Source organism: Telopea speciosissima, chromosome 11, assembly GCF_018873765.1.
Source record: "Telopea speciosissima isolate NSW1024214 ecotype Mountain lineage chromosome 11, Tspe_v1, whole genome shotgun sequence".
NCBI lineage: Eukaryota > Viridiplantae > Streptophyta > Magnoliopsida > Proteales > Proteaceae > Telopea > Telopea speciosissima.
Genome location: NC_057926.1, coordinates 54,980,904 through 55,002,292, shown reverse-complemented (window position 1 = coordinate 55,002,292; position 21,389 = coordinate 54,980,904). Strand labels below are relative to the sequence as shown.

At 40.1% G+C, this 21,389-nt stretch overlaps 1 protein-coding gene across 2 annotated transcripts; it reads left to right on the top strand.

The window, feature by feature from the left end:
* LOC122646469 (multicopper oxidase LPR1 homolog 1-like) lies at positions 1–12,421 on the top strand. 2 transcript variants are annotated; one of them, XM_043840030.1, is made up of 3 exons: positions 1–274; positions 10,608–12,068; positions 12,357–12,421. In XM_043840030.1, exons 1-3 carry the CDS (start codon positions 23–25, stop codon positions 12,408–12,410), a joined length of 1,767 nt encoding a protein of 588 aa, XP_043695965.1. In that variant the 5' UTR covers positions 1–22; the 3' UTR covers positions 12,411–12,421. The 2 variants fall into 2 exon arrangements, with proteins under 2 accessions (XP_043695965.1, XP_043695966.1); XM_043840031.1 differs by lacking the exons at positions 10,608–12,068; positions 12,357–12,421 and adding exons at positions 1,723–3,180; positions 3,425–3,478.
* Positions 12,422–21,389: the final 8,968 nt, after the last annotated feature.

Below are 21,389 nucleotides of genomic sequence, written 5' to 3'. Positions count from 1 at the left end.
CAGACAAATCAACACTACAAGAATGGAGGCTATCAGATTGTTAACCATCCTTATACTGTTAAGTATGAGGATTTGGAGTGGAGCAGCCACCCCAGCACCGTCGTCGACCGCCGCGCCACCTCCGATAACAGAAGCAACCCTTCAGCAAGTGGCTGCTTCTCTGAAAATGTATGTTGATGAGCTCCCAAAAATTCCAAAGCTCTTTGGTTATTCAATGCGACATGGCTCACCAGCTCCTGGAAATCTCACTATAGGCATGTTCGAGAAGAAATGGGTATATAAATTCTTGCTCCTGGAATTTCACCACAATTAAAATCTTCTAGTAGAAGGCTGCGTTTGATAAGCATTCTTGGAATGCATTCTACGTCAACTGATTTTATCATTTCACAATGCTAAATTGACGTAGAATGCATTTTAAGAATGCATATATAAGGCAGCCTAAGTATACACGTAACGTACATCTCAAAGGTCTGGCATTAGAACTTTGGAAGTCTGGACCCTACACATCGACCACCTATCTAATGGTGTCAATTTAGAGCCAAAACCGACCTTTTAAACCCGAATCAAAGCGAACTAAAATAAATTGATTTGATTTTGGTTTCAAGATTAGCAATATTTTCTTGATTTGATTTGGTTTTGATTTCATGATTGAAACTGTTAGACCGAACCAACTTAACGATTTCGAACCAAATAAGCAACCACATAAATCATATGTACTCTTTTTTTAATGTTTAATCAATGTAGATGCTAAATTCTTTTTCTTTCTAATCTTTGGGAGAAAAAATATTTGTGGATTATGGTCCTACCAAGGATAATTTTTACCGGTTAATATATAAAAAGTTGGCCCAAACGCCTAAAATAAGATCCAAACTGGATACAAACCATGTCAAACCAAACAGTGGACTAGATGTGAAATTGAATGAGGAATCGAATAAAAAACCGAACCGAATAAGTTTGGCTCTGGTTTTGAAAAATATATTCTTATTTGGTTTTGGTTTTTACATGTTGTATCTTGAATTGAACCGAAAAATCAAAACTGAACCAATTGACACCCGTACACCTATCCGGCCATGCACCAAGTAACAATGTGGCAGCATCAGCATGTTGAGCTTAATAACACATCTACCTCAACTGATTTTAGCTATGTGAATATTTGGCCAAAAAAATAAATAAATAAACTTCTTGCCCATAAGATATGGATGAAGCATAAACCTGCTTTATACATAGGAAGATTGTTTTAATTATGAAAACATATCTATTGTTTTTTTTGTTTTTTTTTTTTTTGGGGGATACGGAGGTGGGGAGATGGATTTGACTCCTCTGGGGGTTGGGGGTGTGCTGCACCTCGATTGGCACGGCAGCAGATGATGACACGTGGAGTAGTGTTCTTCGACCAACATGGATCGAGCTGAAACATCTAAATATGTGGTGCATATGCTATGGAGAGAAAGATTTTTTACTTTTGAAATCCTCATTTTCAGTTCGATATTCGTTGTTCGAATGGCACTAAATTCACGTATCGTCATTTGATGTCGCACCAGAACTGGATCCATAGAAAAATACTAAACTAGATAAGGAACAAGAGGTCCTCCAAATCTTTTCGAGGATTGAATAGGCTCTACTGCACTAGCCTCAAGCCAACTGTTACCGCATCTGTCTTCTAGTCTAGCTATTGTATTCTTCAATGATCAATCACTTACTAGTATTTTTTATGATGTGTAGAAATTCCACCGTGATTTCCCTTCAACGACAGTCTTCGCATATGGTACATCAGCAGAGGCAGCTACCGTACCTGGACCACTCATCGAAGCTCTAAAAGGGATAAAAACATCAGTGACATGGCAAAATTACCTTCCTCAGAACCACTTCCTCTCATGGGACCCAACCGTCACTTGTGCCATCCCTAAGCATGGTGGGGTTCCAACAGTCGTCCATCTCCATGGAGGTGTCCATCCACCACAAGAAGACGGCAACCCAAATGCTTGGTTCACCTCCAGTTACCGAGAAACCGGACCTGCCTGGACCCAACCAACCTACACATACCTGAACATCCAACATGCTGGTAACCTATGGTACCATGATCATGCACTTGGTTTAACACGTGTCAACATCCTAGCAGGCCTGGTTGGCCCATATGTGATCCGTGATCCAAAATTAGAAAAACCTTGGAATCTCCCATCCGGACCAGATTTTGATCGGCACCTGATGGTCTTCGACCGGAGCTTCTACATGAATGGTTCCATTTACATCAATTCAACTGGTGACAATCCTTCCATTCACCCACAATGGCAACCAGAATACTTTGGTGATGCCATTATAGTTAACGGTAAAGCTTGGCCATTTCTTAAAGTCCAACGAAGGAAGTACCGTTTTAGAATCATCAACGCTTCCAATGCGAGATTTTTTAACTTCTCATTATCCAATGGTCTTCCGTTCATCCAAGTAGGATCAGATGCGTCCTACCTCAACTCCCCAGTCCAGACACAGAGTATCCTCTTATCCCCCGCCGAGACCGCTGATGTCATAGTTGACTTTTCAACTCCAAACACCAACGAATCTGTCTTAACTAATAGTGCACCTTACCCATACCCGACAGGCAACCCGGTGGATAATCTAACCGGAAATGTTATGAAGTTCATAATATCACCAGAAAACCAGAATTCTCCCTGTAAGATTCCGACAAGCCTAGTGAATTACCCGGCAGCAACAACAGAAGGTTCAGTGAAGACGAGGTATATAGTGTTGTATGAGTATGAAAGTACTACCGGAAACCCGACCCATCTGTATATTAATGGGAAGAGCTTCTTGGACCCGGTGACGGAACTTCCGAAAGTTGGTACAACAGAGGTGTGGGAGGTGATCAACCTGACCCAAGATAATCACCCGCTTCACATACACTTGGCAACATTTCAAGCGATCAAGGTGGAGGAGTTGGTGGATCTTGATACATTTAGAAACTGCATGATTGCACAGAAGAATGATGCAGTTGGGTGTAACGTGACAGCCCATTTAAGTGGGAAATTGCTAAGTATCCCAAACTATGAGAAGACATGGAAGAATGTAGTGAAGATAGTACCTGGATATCAAACTACAACGATAGTCAGATTTAATATGGTGGAGACTAATACAACATATCCTTTCAATGCTACTGCTGCACCTGGATATGTCTACCATTGTCATGTGAGTCTTTCTAATCATCTTCATATAGGGTTACTATTTATCAATTCGACTCCTCTATTTCCGCCTGTCCGGTACTACCGTGTGCCCTCACACACAAGCATGTTAGAAAGTACCACCTTACCTTGTTCGGGCAAGGCGATCGAGCAGACAGAAGTAGAGGAGTCGGATCCTACTACTTATATATGAATTTGTACTCAACACATAGATCTCCTGACTGAATTGTTTTGTTTTTTCATACATGCAGATTTTAGACCACGAAAATAACCAGATGATACGACCATTGAAGATGGTTCTTTGAAAAGCATCCCAAGCTCTGTCCTAATAAAATTTCCTTCTAAGAATTGAATAAGGCAGCCAAACTTAGGCTGTATTTGGTATGCATTCTAGATAGATTTCGTATTTTCATCCAAGAATACGAAATTGACTTGGAATGCATTCCAACAATTAATGTATGTTATATTTTTCATTCTTTTGTTTTTTGGTACAAATATTTTACTTTCTTTTATATGTATTAATTGTTTTACCAAAAAATAAAATATGTATTAATTGTTATACGCCCTTTTCTCTCTCTCTCTCTCTCTCTCTCTCTCTCTCTCTCTAAAATTGGATTGTTTATGGTCCAAGCTTGGACTGGGCCTGGGTAGACATCACCCAACCTAGCCCAGCTTATATATAACTGTTTCAGGGTAAGGCCTGATATAGGAACTTAGGACGATTTTAGGGCCCAATTGATTGGGCCTTGGGTCAACCCAGCCCCATTTGATCCTTGTTTTATATAAATCCACTCAACAAAAAGAGTTTGGAGTGGAGTTTTCAAGTTTTAAAACATTGGTATTAAGGAATTAGGGACAACGTGAGAAAGAAAAAATCCCATCCTTCATCTGAATATGCGAAGACTTCAACATAGGTAAAGTTTTTGACACTTTTATTGGAGACGATTGTACAATTACGAGCTTTACCAAAAAAAAAAGATTGTACAATTACGAGGAACAACTCAAGCATATAACTACATTTAACATGGTTCGACAAAATGCTTATATTGACCCAAGAGAATCAGAGATTGTTCACTAATTCAGAGAAAAACTCTAGACCACTTTCCACCTCACGTACAATGTGATTTCCTTTTACATGTGTTTAGGTTCTTCCAACATATATAGACAATTTGTAGGGGATCCAAAAACCCTAAAATCGAACATATAATGATTTTCCTTCGCATGAATGCTTACATTCACCCAAGAGAATTAGAAATTTCTCGTTAATTCAAAAAACCTCTCTACACTACTTTCCACCTCAGAGCGTGATTTCTCTTTACTTGTGTTTAGGTTTTTCCAACAGAGACAATTTGTAAGGAATCCAAAAATCCCAAAGCGGTACATATATTAATGAACCCAAAACCCGACCCAATTATAAATACAAATCCGATAGTAATTGTAAAGACCCACAAAATAAAAGACACCATCAACCCCAACGATATTTAATAAACATTAGAATAAGTCCCAACACCACGCCATCTATCCAAATTTGTAGCTCTACGTATCCCATCTCCAATGCCCCTTGCAACCCCTGTTGTAGTCTCCTTGCCTGCGTTTCTTGATAGCATCCTATGAGTGCTCTGAATAGAACTTGTGTTGTAATACAAGATACCCTTAATACGAGTGTGTTAAAGGCATGAGGATGGGCGGTAAGCATCTTCATTGCATCAGTTTTATGTGAAACAAAGAACGTAAGCAAGACTTTAGTTGGCTTTCACATTTTATGCAATTATTGTCCACTTGATCATTCTCCAACAGTAACTTTCATCCAATCGCCTCCCATTCGTTGGAAAACTCGACTTCTCTCTAAGAATGTTAGATTGGGCTGCTCTCCTTGGAGGACATCACCCAATGAGTGTTCAGTGAGGCATCCGATGGCTGGGCTATGCCGGACACATCCCTGCATGTGCCCTCCATAGCAGGTTTTCTGTTAACCTAAATCCTCCATAGCAACAATTCAGATAGTCTGCGGCGCAGCTGCACGTAGCGGCCTGTGCAGCGACCGGGCCGCATCCGCAATGACCGCCTTACCCCCGCTCGGGCAAGGCATTTGGGCAGGGGTATGGCGGTCTTTGCACACGTTGCTCAGTCTCCGCTGCACAGGCCGCTACAAGCTGCGCACCGTAGAGGATCTGGATGCCCATAACAAGCAACTTACATGAGAACCTCACATAGATTAAGGCACATGACCAAAAAGAATTAAAAATAATAAAAAAAATGAAGAAAGAATAAGAAAAGAATGCATCGGTTGGCAGCCCTAATAATCTAAAACGAGTTATTTTATTAGGGCTGCGTTTGTTTTCTTATAATATATTGCATGTATATATACGGTCAATAAATGACTATAATAATACAAATACCAGAATCCACGCATACCCAGATAATAAGATACAAGAGTATAAATGCTAAAGGGGAAAGTTTTCATACATGGCTGTGTAAGCCATGCATGTGAGAGGATGGGAGCTTCAAGGCATTAATTAATGGGTGGGGGTTTATGACTTTTCCAACTCTTTGTGAGAGGGGACACGACCGTGCATGCTTACACGGCCATGTACAAAAATTTTCCCCGATGCTAAATCTTGACCTGAGACTCCACCTTTGGCATTGTCATTAGCAGAGACCTTAAGACAACGCAAGAACTAACTAAAAATTTTAAACTTTCACCTTCGACATTGCCATTAACAGAAAGCTTAAAACAATAAACCAATTCCAAAGACAATTTCTATTCAATGGAACCAATATCTCGGTCTTTCTTGGGTGCCCCAGACAACTTCAGAATGAACAAAATTTGGCCATCTGAATCAATCCAAGAATAGTGTCTTCACACTAGGTTCATGTGGATCCCTCTTAATCCCTCACGAGGTTTAATTTGACACCTAACAATGTGCTTGCAAAATAGAAAAGCGTTGGTTCTCTCTATAGCTCATTAATTTCTCCACACATTTCAGCTATTGGAAGAATGAAATCTGTTAATTGGAAAAATGGAGGCACTTAAAAATTAAGTTGAATATTATCTAGTACGTTGAAGCAGGTGTGAGCATTAAAAATGTAATGTGTATTTTTGGTTCTTAAAAAGCTTCTTGGTGTTTAGCTTTTCGATAACATCTAAGGGCAAATATATTGAATAACTAAAAAAAAAAAAGATTTTTAGTGCACATTTAAAGTGCATCCAATGGTGACCATTGCAGTTGAGAGAATTAAAAATCCAAGAACATCGGGCCAGTGCACTGCCCCTTGAGAGAATAAAATTCCTAAAAAAAATTGGCATAACTGCCATTCACTTTTAAATAAAACCCCTTTAAGCTGACTTAAAAAATTGGACTGGATTTTCCTTAGCCATGGTGAATAGGAATTCATTCATCGTGGGTCTTCAGATGCTTGCGGGAGAGTATTGAGAATGACATTTTGCGAAACATGCTAAAATCCTGTAGAGGTTTGTGAACCCGAGGATGTTATGGTGAAGGAAAACTTTCTTCTAAAAGTAATTGTTTTAAAAAATAAATAAATAAATTCTAAAGATCAACAAAAGATATATTAATATAAAAATTCTACAAAGACAAAGTCTAAGTGAACCCAATCCAATACAATATAAGGAAGACACTGATCTAAGGGATGCCTTCGGCATAACCATCAACATCCACCTCAAATTCAAATTGACTACATCCCTCACCTACGACATTGCCATCAACAAGAGAAAACCAATTAAAACTTAAAAAATCAAAAGTGCAATATTACTTGAATATTTCAAAAACAGCTTTGTTAACCAAGATATCCACCACACAATTAATTAACCTAAACGTATGCATAATAGAACAAGAAATAAATCCCAAAATAACCCTTTAAAAATCTCCATTCTAAGAATAAGACAGAGTTTAAAACCTTCCTCCACGGGTGTTTAGACACATGTTTTTTTTTTTTTTTTTAACCTGAATATTCTCTGGGACCCGGGCTGACCCCTAAGATTTTATTAAAATAAAATCAAAGAAACAGAATACATGAGGGGGGGACATACCCGCCTTACCCCTAACCCAAACGAATACTCAAATAGCTCACTCAACCGCTCAACAGCTCACACCCGCCCCTTACAAAGTGCTCTAGCATCTAATCACCAGCCTCCCCATTGCATCTTCGTGAACAATTTGTCGACACATGTTGAAATATAATACTGAGATAGTTATGAATTAGATGTAACGATTAGAGCTGACCTTTCACGTGTAAACATGTAATCCCTTCTAAGTATTTTCATAAACAAAAACAAAAAGGGTAGCTGGTTGACTTGCAACATCAAACTCGGAGATCTACACCAACCCACCTAATAACAGAAAGTAAGATTTAGATGGATTATTAGGGTTCTTTCATGCCTTCCAAAGTCCAAACGCCAAAAGGAGCAATTTACAATGACGTCTTTAACGGTTTCATAGCGTGCAACCTCAGAGAGGTATATAGCTTTAGAACCAGCTGTATAGCTTTCTTTTCAAACAAGATCATAAGACTCTCAAATGGTTCAGACGGAAAAAGAGCCAGTCAAAAAGCTAGCAAATTCCAAACTTAAGAATTTTGATTCAATGTGGAGAAAGGAGAAGAAGAATTAAAAGAGGAAAATCTATCCCACCAATTACTTGTAAAAAAACAAAAAAACCAAGAATGTAAATTGACGAAGAAAATAATTGAAATGGTAAACGTCAATCATATAATGTATACAATGATTTACGTGATTTGACAAGATTGTTTAATTATTTTGTCCACGGTGAGATGAGATCTACATTAGTATTGGTGGAGAATAGATTATAACCATTCCTCCTCACATCTCTCTTAGATTCTTTTAGAGAAAATCATCTTGCTACAAATATATAGTGAAACACTAAATAGATACATATTACCAAAATACCCATGTAGCTTTTCAAGTCTTACGACCTCTTAACAACCCTTTGGAATCAGCGCACAAGTGTATGCGAATGAATACAAGACATTGTACCCCCAACACTATGCTAAGATTAGGGTTACTGCATATATATTATGAGAAAAAGAAATACATGTTTCCAGTGTGTACTTGTCTTTCACAGTTTTTTTTCCCCTCTCTTTATAAAATATGTGGGTCTCTCTTTTTTCTCCACATTAATATACTATTTAGTTATCCACTATTGGCTTGAGGTATAAAATGCCTTAATATTAAACGAATAGGTATAAATCCCTCTTTCTATTATTATTTGGGCACTTTAATTTAGTTCTTTAGTAACGATGGGCAAGTGAGATTAACCCACTATGTGTTTGCCAATGCATCAACTAATAGCTGAATAGCTAGGCTTTAAGAAACAATATAAATTAAAGATATACGCGTTTAGGACTGTAACTTCAAAGTGCAAAACAGCTGAAGTGGGACTCCTTTTCCCCCATTTTTCTTCCTAATTTTACCTAACCCAAACAACCTTTTAGGAAGAAAAAAAGAAGCGAACTGAAGAAGTAGAAAAGCATCAAAGGCCCTTAATTTCTTTGGTTCATATAAATCCTTAATAAGTGAATTTAAGAGAGAATCCATGCATTCAAACTGATCGATCTTAATCAAGGTATGTTTATGAACCCTTTTCATTAAGTGTATAATGGACTCTTAGGTCATGTCACCTAAGAAACCAAACCCTTCTATCTCTTGTCCACACACACCCACTCCAGCACCCATGTAAAGAAGATGGAGGCCGGAGAAGAATGAGAAAACAAAGGTAGAAATTCATCCACTTAATTAAAAGTAACCCTAGCTTTCCACTGTTTGCAATATTAGTCGTGATTTAATGGGCTGACCCTAGCTGTCTACCATTTTATTAATTTAAACATTTCTAATGATCGCAAGGGAAAGGGACAATCTGGTGAAGTTGCAAACTAAACCAATTTGTTTGATGGATTCAACTAAAAACCCACCGTATTGCTTGCTTAGGCAGCCAATTTGAATTGCGCCACGCGGCTTTGGGTTTGAAATAGGAGACTTTGGATGTGGTCAAGGAAACATGCAATTAGTCATTGCTCGATTATATATATATATATATATAGGGGTGAGTAGGATGGCCAATTCATCATCAATCTTGTGCTCACCACACGCCTTGTCCCTTCCATTCCTTTCTCTAGCTGGATAATTTTCATTCCCAAATTAAGGTTAGTTTGATTCGAAACAAGCTAGGGTGCTTATACTATATTGCACCACCACCACTACCGGACCTTCAATTCTCTCTCACAGAATGTGCCTTAACCCAATTCAATGACTTCCATCGATCCATTCTATAAACTGACTTGTTTTTTCTTTGGCTTTCTGTTTACAGACAAATCAACACTTCAAATCTACAAGAATGGGAGATAATAGATTATTATCAATCTTTGTTGTGTTAATCGTGCTGATTTGTGGTGGAGCGGTCACCCCAGTACCGTCAACCGCTGCGGAAACTCCGGTGACTGATGCAACCCTTCAGCAAGTTTCTGCTTCTCTGCAAATGTATGTTGATGAGCTCCCCCAAATTCCAAAGCTCTCTGGTTATTCAATGCAACACCGCAGCTCACCAGCACCTGGAAATCTCACCATAGGCATGTTCGAGAAGACATGGGTATATAAATTCTTCCTCCTCTTATCCCTACAAAAACCACCCCTCCCCCTAGAGCCTAGAGGTTGAAAATGGATCATTTGCACGTACATACATTTGAGAGGCAACCATATGTCCTTTTTATTTTCATAATTACCCCTCGACCCCTTTAAATGGCAAAAATGGGCATATGGTTGCCTCTCACATTTACATGCACCTAGTTTTAGGTGATAAAGATTTCAAACGAAATAATCTTATTGCATTCCACATAAATTAGATTTTAATAATCATTTAAAGCAAAAGAGCTAGAATTGCATTCCATCATGCACCGCTTATGGATGGATGCAAGAATTCTCGTACTTATGCATTGTTGGGGTTCCACGCAGAAGACCAAAGTAATAATCTCACATCGGATGTGAATAGTTCGATATATAGAGACTTCTAGAATCTTTATCCCCTCCAGTTCCATGCCCGGCTAGTTCCCCAGTGCCTCTAACGAGAGGGGGGCGCAATGACCACCCTACCCCTACCCGAACACTGCTTGGGTTGAGTCAACCACAACCCCCCCCCCCCCCCCAAAAAAAATAAATTTATTAGAGGCACTGGAGAACTAGGCCGGGCAGAGAACTGGAGGAAATAATTTTCCTAGGTATTTAGGAACCCTTTTCTTTAATGGCTAGACATTAAGGATGAGTTCTACCCAAGTCTTTAACAAGCGAGCGACATCTTTACAAAGGAAGCTTGTATTTGATAGTGAAAAAATTCCACTTATAGTATGCGTTAAATTAAGATCAATCACGTATTAATAGTATTTGGTTTTTTCATGCTCATGCAGAAATTCCACCGTGATTTACCTAAAACAACAGTCTTCGCATATGGTACATCGGCAGAGGAGGCAACCATACCTGGACCAGTGATCGAGGCCTTGAAACAGGTGCCAACATCAGTGACATGGGAGAATCACCTTCCTCAAAACCACATCTTCTCATGGGACCACACCATCACCACTGCCATCCCTAAGAATGGTGGAGTTCCAACGGTTGTCCATCTCCATGGTGGCGTCCATCCACCACAAGACGACGGTCACCCACTTTCCTGGTTCACCTCCAATTTCAATGATACCGGCTCTCAATGGACCCAAGCAACCTACACATACCCAAACGTCCAAGCTGCCGGTAACTTATGGTACCATGATCATGCACTTGGGTTAACACGTGTCAACCTCTTAGCAGGCCTGATTGGGCCTTACGTCATCCGTGATCCAAAAGTAGAAAACCCTTTGAACCTCCCATCTGGATCAGAGTTTGATCGGCACTTGATGATCATCGATCGAAGCTTCTTCAAAAATGGATCCATCTACATCAACTCAACTGGTGATAACCCCTCCATTCACCCACAATGGCAACCAGAATATTTTGGTGATGCCATTATAGTTAACGGTAAGGCTTGGCCATATCTTAAGGTCCAACGAAGGAAGTATCGTTTTAGGATCATCAATGCCGCCAATGCAAGATACTTTAACTTCTCCTTATCCAATGGCCTCCCATTCGTCCAAATAGGATCTGATTCATCATACCTTAACTCCCCAGTCCAGACTCAGAGTATTCTCCTAGCCCCCGCTGAGATTGCCGATGTTGTAATTGACTTCTCACCTTCTCAAACCAATGAGTCTATCTTAACCAATACTGCACCTTACCCGTACCCGACAGGCAGCCCGGTAGACCAGCTGAGCGGAAACGTCATGAAGTTCATCATTGCATCGGGTAATCCGACCCGCCCCGATAATTCAAAAATCCCAAAAAGCCTAGTGAATTATCCGGTAGCAACAAGTGAAGGTGCAGTGCAGAAGAGGTATATCGTGTTGTATGAGTATGATAGTGCTACCGAAAACCCAACCCATCTCTATATTAATGGGAAAAGCTTCTCGGATCCGGTGACGGAAACTCCGAGATCCGGTACCAGCGAGGTTTGGGAGGTGATCAACTTGACCCCAGATAATCACCCACTCCACATCCATTTAGCCACCTTCCAGGCAATCAAGGTTCAAGAGTTGGTAAATGAAACTACGTTCTCCGATTGTATGACAGCAAAGAACGATGCAATTGCATGCAACGTGACAGACTATGCGATTGGGCAATTGTTAACAATCCCTAACTATGAGAAGACATGGAAGAATGTAGTGAAGATAGAGCCTGGATATCAAACTACTGTGGTTGTCAAGTTTAATATGGTGGAGACCAATACAACATATCCCTTCAATGTCACTGCTGCACCTGGATATGTCTACCATTGTCATGTAAGCTTCTTTAATCATGGATATCCTCTTGGTTACTTATATAAAATAAAAAAGAAAAAAAAAAGAGCGTATTTAATGCACGAGACTCCCATCACATATAGGTTTGGGGAGGATCATAATGCATGCAACTTTATCCCTGCTTTTACACAGAAACTGTTTCCAGACTCGAACCGTGACCATTTGATCACAATGGAGCAACCTTAATTATATACCGTTGCACCAAGTCCCACCCTCTGTCTTTGTTAGTTATATAATCTCTTACTAATCTTTTGTTTCTCATTTATGCAGATTTTGGACCATGAGGATAATGAGATGATACGACCAATGAAGTTGACTCTTTGAACAAGGAAAAATGGAAACCAAACTTGAGTTACTAATAAGTTATATAGGATATTAACTCATGTAATCTATAGTTCTCAAAATTTTAGTTTGATTCTTATTGTTGATGAATTGGATCCCACGTTCTAAAATCAAATATTCTCCTATTTACACTATACTTGTATATATATATACCTTCACTGATAATGAAAAGACATAGAGTGCATTCACCACAATATTCTCCTATTTACACTATTGAATGAGCATAGAAAGAAAAATAAAATCTAATTTGCAAGCATTAATTGCATTCTATCCTACGACTACAATTAAATCAAAATTTACATCATAAAATAAAGGAAAAGTTAATCCTAATCTAAGCTACACTCCTTGACAATTAAAAATACCAAAATTAATAAAAACTAAATTAAAAAATTTCTCTCTCTCTCTCCTCAAAATTCTTCCCAAGGAGGGAGAACTCTCAAAAGTCAAAACTATGCAAGGTTGTTGTCCATGTGGCGTCTTCTCTTTTGTTGATATTCTAATCAACAAAAGCCTTACTAAAATATAGGAAAGAAATAAAACAAGGAGAGATCTCATTAATCAATTCTTCCCAAAACCCAACTCTATTAGATTGTCTTTCCTTTAAAACCGATACCTCTTAGATAGATTTTCCAATTCCTAAAATATAGGAATGTGAAGGTAATGAATTATAGAAATCGGCTAAGGGCAGCTTGCCATCGGTTAGAGGTCTTCTTGAAGTCAAATCCACATGACAAGGTGTAAATCGACCTTGATGATGTGGTATAGTTTGAACCGATTTGAATCTTGATCTTGGCTTAGTTTGGCATGCAGGCCTGGGCCTGCATCAAATATAGTTAAAAGAATCATTCCATGTCTATTTCGTCATCCCTCTGCAATAGGTCTATAACAGGGTTGGACAGAGGTAGTCTGGCCAATGAGAAAATGCATGGGGGCATCCAACAAGTGTGGGAATTTTTCATTTCTTGGGGCGAGGCGGTTATTTCTCCCATTTCGTGTCTTAGCGCAAGCTTCACGAAGTCTAGTAGCCTTTTATTTTCGTATTAAATATACTATTTAGTTATTCACTATTGGCTTGGGGTATAAGATACCCTAATATAAACGAACATGTATAAATTGATCTCTCTCCTTATTATTATTTGGGCACTATAATTTAACTCCCTTAGAAACGGTGGACAATGAGATTAACCCACTATGTGTTTGTCAATGCATCAACTAATAGCTGAATAGCTAGGCTTTAACAAACAGTATTAATTAAAGATATACGCGTTTAGGACTGCAACTTGAAACTACTATGCCAATGTGCATTTTGAGGTTTCAAAGCGCAGAACAGCAGAAGTGGGACTCCTTTTTTCCCCCTTTAATTTTTTCTTCCTAATTTTACCTTAACCCAAAGAACCATTTAGGAATAAAAAAGATCGAACTAGGGAAGACCTTAATTTCTCTGATTCATATAAATCCTTAATGGGAAATTTTCATCGACACCCCCTCTGTTGGGTCGTGGAATTTTTTTTTTTTTTTGGTGGTAAAAAGCCAAATTACTATTAAAAGGAAGAGTTACAAAGATTTATACAGCAAGGAGTGCTAGGGACAGATCCAAAAACATATCTAAACCAATTTACAATAGAGATCTGAGGAATTAACTTAACAGGTATATTGTTAAGGTGAGTAGACATCTTAACAAAATAGTCAAGGACTTCAAGAGGCCAAGGGGAAAGGGATGGAGTTGGAAGAAGTCCAGGTAGCACTTCATTTGGGCACCAAACTTCTTTCAGCTTCAAACCTCTCAGGCTAGCGAACTGAAGTCCATTGAGGATACCGTGCAGCTCAGGTTCCTAAAAATGTTTGTTTTTACTTCGGCCAGCATTCAGAAAGAGAAGTTTCCCGTCAATCAAAAAACCAAAGACCCATCCAGGCTTACCCAAATCCTTGCAGTCAAACCCTGCGCAGAGCAAAACAGGAAAATCTAACATAGGTAAATCCAAGTTAGATAAAGAAGAAGAGTTAGTAAGGATATTCAAAGGAGAAGAACAAGCATCATTGTCATTAGAGAGGGGGGGATGTTTAACTCAATTAACCACTGGTTTATTCGACAAATAGTCTGACCAGGGTCAAGGTGCACAGAATTAAACAGAAAATTGTTCCGAACTTGCCAAATAACATAACACGTTATAATAAACACATAAAAAAACCAAACTAAAGTAGACTTGTCAAGCTGTCGGTCCAGAAAAGTCTGAGAGAAGGAAATGAAATGAATTCAGTCCTCAGACCCAAAGGACCAGCTACCCAGATGTGTTTAGCCCATTCACAAGAAAGGAGGACATGCCAGAGGGTCTCACTACAAGTGCCACAGAGAGCACAAGTGGAATCGATCAGAGTCCATTTCGAAATAGAATCCTTAACCGGAATCCCTGCATTTAATACAAGCCAAAAAAAAAGTTTAAACTGAGAAAGAAGTTTAAGTTTCCGAAAAAATTTCCACTAAGCGATAGCACTAAAATCAGATAAAAGGGAGGAAGAAATAAAAGCAGCCACCAACTTAGTTTTAAACTTGCCATCCTGTGATAGCGTACACCACCAGGAATCAGGGAAATCCGATAACCGGATATTAATGATTCGGGGCTGTAGAGAGGGGGTAGCCTCTCGAACGCGATCAACATTCCAAGCCTGGTTAGAGAGAAAGAGATCCACTCTCTCAGGGAACAATCGCTGCGAAGAACCCGGTTTGATAGTGAATCCAGGTAAAGAGGGAACCCAAGGATCAGTCCAAAAGAAAGTATGCTTACCATTACCGTTCTTACGAAAGCAGAAAGTTTGAAGTGAAGGAATAATTCTTGTGATACTATTCCAACACCAAGATCCTTTTTTAAGACGCGTCTTAGCATCAAACAAGGAAATATGAGGAAAGTACCTAGCCTTAAGGACCTTGGCCCAGACAGAATGATTTTCAGAAATCAATCTCCACCCAAGTTTAAGGAGAAGGGCCAAATTCTGAGTTCGGGCCGAACGAAATCCTAATCCACCTAAATAAGTGGGTTAGCTCATAGCCTTCCAAGAAACCAAAGAAAGTTTTCTGTGAGAAGCAGAACCACCAGACCAAAAATTATAGCTAATAGAGTCAATTTGTTTACAAATATATTTAGGAAAAAAAAAACAACTCATAAGATAAGCCGGTAAAGAGTTGAGAACTGATTTGATCAAAACACCCCGTCCTGCAAAAGACAGATTGTTAGCTTTCCAACTAGATAATCTAACAGATATACGATTGACTAAAGGAGTTAGTTGTTTAACCCTAGATCTCAAAGGAAAGAGGGCAGTTCCCAAATAAGAAGTATTCGAGTTCATCTCTGGGATACCCAAAAACCTGCTCAAACGAGACTTCTCGATACACAGAAACATTTTTACTAAAATACAATTCACTTTTAGAAAAGTTAATCTCCTGCCCCGAGAGGTCAGAGAAAAGATCCATAATGGCCTTAATAGTACCAAAATCTTCCAAAGATGCTCTACAAAAGATAAAAATATCATCAGCAAAAAGTAAATGAGTTATCTCAGGAGCACCACGAGCCACCTTAATACCCTTGAACAGATTAAGGTCTCTATAAGAAGATATCAGATGCGACAAGACCTCCATACCCATAATGAATAAATAGGGACTTAAAGGACACCCTTGGCGAATGCGCCTAGTCCCCGAGAACAGCCCAAAAGGGGTCCCATCAACCTTCATCGAAAAAGAAGTGGAAGTCAATATAAAATTGCACCACTGCTGTCCAAACCCAAGGAATTTGAATATTGAAAGCACAAAAGACCATTCCATGCGGTCATAGGCTTTAGACATATCGATCTTTATGGCTGCCCATCCATCCTTACCCTTCTTGTGTTTGAGGAAATGAAAATTTTCATGTAAAATAATAATATTATCAGAACTATGACGACCCCGTACAAGGCTCCTTGAAAAGGAGAGATCATGGAAGGAAGAAAAGGTTTAAGCCTATTCGCAAGCAATTTAGCAATGATTTTAGAAAGAGGGGTGCACAAACTTATAGGTCTAAAATCATTCAGGGCCGAGGCTGAGTCAGATTTAGGAATTAAACAGATGAGGGTATGATTGATATTAGCAGGTATATAAGTAGACAAGAAACACTGACAAACAAAACTCAAAAGAGAATCCTTAAGGTGATCCTAGAATTTTTGAAAAAAACAGGCTTGGAATCCATCAATACCAGGGGCTTTAAGTGGCCCAAGAGAAAACACCACCCATCGAAGTTCATCCAAAGAAGGGGGGGCGCAAAGAGAAGAAGCTTCGGTTTCAGAGATACAAGATGGAAAAAGACATTCCACGAAATCCGCATCCAAAGGGGAAGAAGAGGTGAAGATATTGGAGAAATACAGAACAAAGGCAAAGGCAATGTCCTCAGGATTAGTGACCTTCTCACCATTATCTAAGCAAAGGAAATCAATCTTACGACGTCTGAGATTTTGCTTGGCCACAGCATGAAAAAATCTAGTGTTCCTGTCTCCAGACTGAATATAATTCTACCCAGATTTTTGCAACCAAAAGCTTTCCTCCGCATCCAGCACCCAGTTGAGCCTATTGGTTGAACGGATGAGGCTATCCTTACAGAAGGAAGGGGTGTCCACTAACTCACCAATCTCACTAACCAGCTGGTTTTTAAGTATCTTAATATGGCCAAACACATCACGATCCCATCTTCTCAGTAAATTGGAAAAAGAAGATAATCTACAAGGGAAAGAATCCATAGACTCCTTGTCCCAAAAATCCGAGACCACAGCCTTAAACTCAGGGTGACTAGTCCAGGCTAATTGAAAATGAAACATCTTTTTGAAAGAGGCCCGGGAAGGAAAAGTATTTGGGATAATTGGGTTATGATCAGAACAGATAGCAGGGCCTTTACAAAGGGAAGTCAAGGGAAGCAGATTCAACCACGCAGCAGAACAAAAAGCTCGATGCACTCGTTCTCTGATAAGATGAGGGGGCTTCTACTGATTAGACTAAGTGAAACTGGAACCAATCAACTTAATTTCCTCCAAAGAGCAGGAATTAATCACATCCAAAAGGAGTGAAGATGATGGAGTATGACAAAAAGGCTTTCCACCCAACTTATCCAACGGATCCAAAATCTCGTTAAAATCACCCATAAGACAAATAGGATCCATAATAGAACAAAGAAATGTATGCACATCAATCCAGAAAGAGGTACACAGATGCCGGTGAGGTGGAGCGTAAACAAAAATGCACCAAAATACACCCCAAACTTTATCCATAATTTTAATCCCAATAAACTGAGGTTCCACAACAATCTGCACCACCTACAGGGCCTTTTTAACAAACAGGCAAAGACCTCTTTTCCCCAGAGCTCCAGAAGGAGAGTTTGAGAAAGAAACAAGGTCATAACAAGAAGGAATACCAGAAATACGAAGAGAAGAGTGATCAAGGCCCTTAGTTTCACAAAGAAACAAAATATCAGGATTATAAGAAGCAATATTAAGCCTCAGGCAACGACGAGAAAAGGGGTTGTTTAAGCCCCTAATATTCCAAGACAAACTGATCATTAGATAAGCCAACATAACAAAATAGATAAGAGACAAAAAGTAACCAGAGTAAATAAATTAAAAATTACGTCTAGGAATAAAAGCACGAGCAAGATAGCAATGGTTAAGAATACAAGTACTAACAGAAATACAAATCAAAATAGTAAAGAGAACCAAACAATAGTCAAAGAAATTAGAGTGGAGGAAAGGAACCTATACCGAGCTAGGAACATGCAACTCTTGTATCCCCCCCGATTCTGAGCTCCGGGACGTACCAGCAATCAAAAAAGTATCCGACCCAGAAGAAGCACCAAGAGACAACTCATTTAACCAATCTTTAACCAAACGAAGGAGAGCATCAGGATCATCAGAAGCAGCCAAGAACGACTGAAAGAAATATTTGACAGAATCAAAAGCAGACGAGATATGGGGAGGAACGTCCATCGTCACAAGCTTTCGTTTTTTATGGAGAGGGTTCTCGACAACTAACCCAACATATACTGGCGCCATACTACCCGTAATAGAAAAGGACCGCAGTGGATCAACAGGAAAAGTCATCTAAAGCCCTCCACCCCAGTGCCCTCAATATTCTCAACCAAAGAGCCACCAATCATCGCCTCCACCGACAGAGTATCAGCAAAAAAATCGCCAGGCAGCGGAAGGGGTTGCAGATTAACGAACAGAGATGAAATGAACGAGTCTTCGCTAGATGGACTAGAAGTCTTAATCTTCAACCCAGCATCACCAGACTGTGTAACCACACAAGAATCAGTAATATATACCTGCATCCATACTTGCTGGAAGAGGGCATAACGCAACAACCGGCTCCACCATGTCAGGGCCAGATAAAGCCATTAAAAGCAAAGCAGAAGAGGACACCAGAATCTCCGCAAACACCACTGGATCATCCACATCCATCGAAACAGAAAGCCCCGGACTCACAGGAAGCCCAAGCTCATCCGAAGAAGTAATATCAGGCTCTAACATAGTCACGTCCATAACAAAAGTCGAGTGAGCATTTGCCAAGTTAACAAACAAAGGTTAAGTAATCACTTTGTCAAAGGAGCCCCACGGAGAACGTCGATCGGGGGGTTGTTGAAAAGAGCAATAATCGACAACATGAAAAAAGCGGCCACAACGAAAGCAAATCTTAAACACCTCATACAAAAATGCCACAGGAAAGGAATCTACAGCCGCATTACGGATGATGGAAGACAAACACACCTGCTGTCTTATACGAAACAACACCTTAGCACGAACAATCTGACACCCAGGGGAAGGTTCATGAATATGGAGATCCAGTAACTAACCGATACAAGAAACAGCCTGCTTAACTGCATCATAGGAGCAAACAGTCGAAGGAATATCACAAAGTTGCACCCAGATAGGGAAAAACTTCCTCTCATAGGCATAACGGTCATCATCAAGAGCATGTTCGATAAGATTTATGAGTGACCTTCTGCACCACCAAGGACCCAAACCCCAGACTTTGTCCCCCTCAAGACAAGAGGTAAACTCAACCATGAAACCTCCACGTTCATAGCAACAAAGATAAACAGCGCCAAGCCGTTCCCACAGATCAACCAACTTCGAACATAACTCATCTTGTGAAGGTCTGGGGTACCCCAAAGTGAACCCATACAGAATCTTAGACCTGAAAATAGGAGTGGAAGACTGAGCATCCGCATCACCCGGAGCACTAGAGGGAGATCCTCTCCAAACAACAGATGGTGGTTGACGTCTAGGTTACGAGGTGGAGGAGTGCGAAGAACCAGACCGTGATAGAGACCTCCCCACATTAAACCCCGGACTCCGCCTACGGAAAGACAAAGAAGCTTGTGACATAATGAAAAACCAGACACAGCCGAGAAGGAAACTAATAAAAACAGAAAGAGAAAAGAGCCAGATGAAAGGAGAGAAGAGAAGAATCAGTAGGGGAAAAGTGAAGATGAACGAGAGAAGCAGGAGTACAAAGAGTGAAAACGTTGAAAGAAAATGAAGCGTAAAGTGAAAGACGAAGGAAAGCATTAAAGCCACGTCCCATCCTCGCTCCATGGGGAGTTAATGAAGCTGCGTCCCTAGCCCGAAGTCCCAAAAAAAGAAGAAAAAATGAAGAGGCAAGACGGCTAAAGAAGAAGAGGGGTCAGACGTAGGAGATCAAGAGTGAGAAACGAAACATGTACAAGAGGAAAGAAAGCGGAGTGGGGGGAACAGATAGGGCTATAAACGGATCGGATTCGGCTCGAATAGTGCTATATCCGCATCTGCATCCGATTAGCTATCGGACGGATTCGGATAGTGTTAAACGGATACGGACACGGATACGGATCGGATATTTTATCCGTTTGCATGTAAATATAGCTTTTCGGATAGCTATAGCCTATCCATATCCGCATCCGTTTAGCTTTCGGACTGATTCAGATAGTGCTAAATGGATACAAACACGGATACGGAAACGGATTTTGACTATTCATTTACACGTACCCCTAGGAACAGAGGCATTCTCTTCCCAAATTTTTTAATTAGAGTAGGAAGTTGAAGCTATAAAATCGTCGTGGAATTAATGCCACACCATTAAGGCCCAATATATCAATTTGGACCCAAAAACTAACGGACATAACTGATAGTTAACTGAATGAGAGTAAAATGTCCAAACTACCCTTTATTCTAAAAACTTAAAAAACCCATCTCCAACCTAATTTCTCCGGCGCAACCCTAGAACTCCTTGTTGTACCTGTGAACACCCACCTACACAACCCTTGCTCAACCCCTTGCTATATGTGGAGGAAATTTGAAGGAAATTGATGTTTATCATTCCACTCAACCGTTTGGTTGGTTGTTGAGAAAGTTCCAGAGAGTGTGAGTTACAGAGGTCGGAGGAGAAAGGCATATAGCGGGGAAGAAGACGATGGCGGCCTTTCATCCTCGTTGGAGCCAGCATCCGTTGCATTCCATCCCTCGGTCCAGTGGCAGTAAGGACCTAAAGGCGAGAAAGGAGGAGAGAGAGAGAGATCCATGGTGGAAGATTTGGGAAGGCGAGATCCTCTCTCTCTCTCTCTCTCAGATAAGATTTCCAGGGTTATCACTAATCAAGGGTCAATATTGTTGAGGTAGTGGAAGATTTCTTCAATTGATTTTTTTGGGGCACCCAAAAGTACTGATTTTCCCCCAATGTTTTGGTTTTTCATTTCATTGTATGTTCTTGTGGGTTTTACCCTCGAATGAACATAATTTGTGCTTTAGAATTGTCATTCTAGAATATGAATTCCTGAACTGGACCAGATTTGGTTTTAGGCCAAGATGTTGGTGGCTCTGATGCGTCGACAACAGATGGAGATGTGGGTGCGATGGCGGGTTGCAGCGGCTGGGCACACCGATCGCGGTGGTGGAGCATACAGCGATGGGCAGGAT

Bases quoted from the DNA above. Each gene is read 5' to 3' on its own strand.
- LOC122646469 (XM_043840030.1), top strand. From the start codon at position 23: ATGGAGGCTATCAGATTGTTAACCATCCTTATACTGTTAAGTATGAGG. The intron at 275-10,607 runs GTATATAAATTC...ATGCTCATGCAG, and splicing joins GCATGTTCGAGAAGAAATGG to AAATTCCACCGTGATTTACC. The intron at 12,069-12,356 runs GTAAGCTTCTTT...TCATTTATGCAG, and splicing joins GATATGTCTACCATTGTCAT to ATTTTGGACCATGAGGATAA.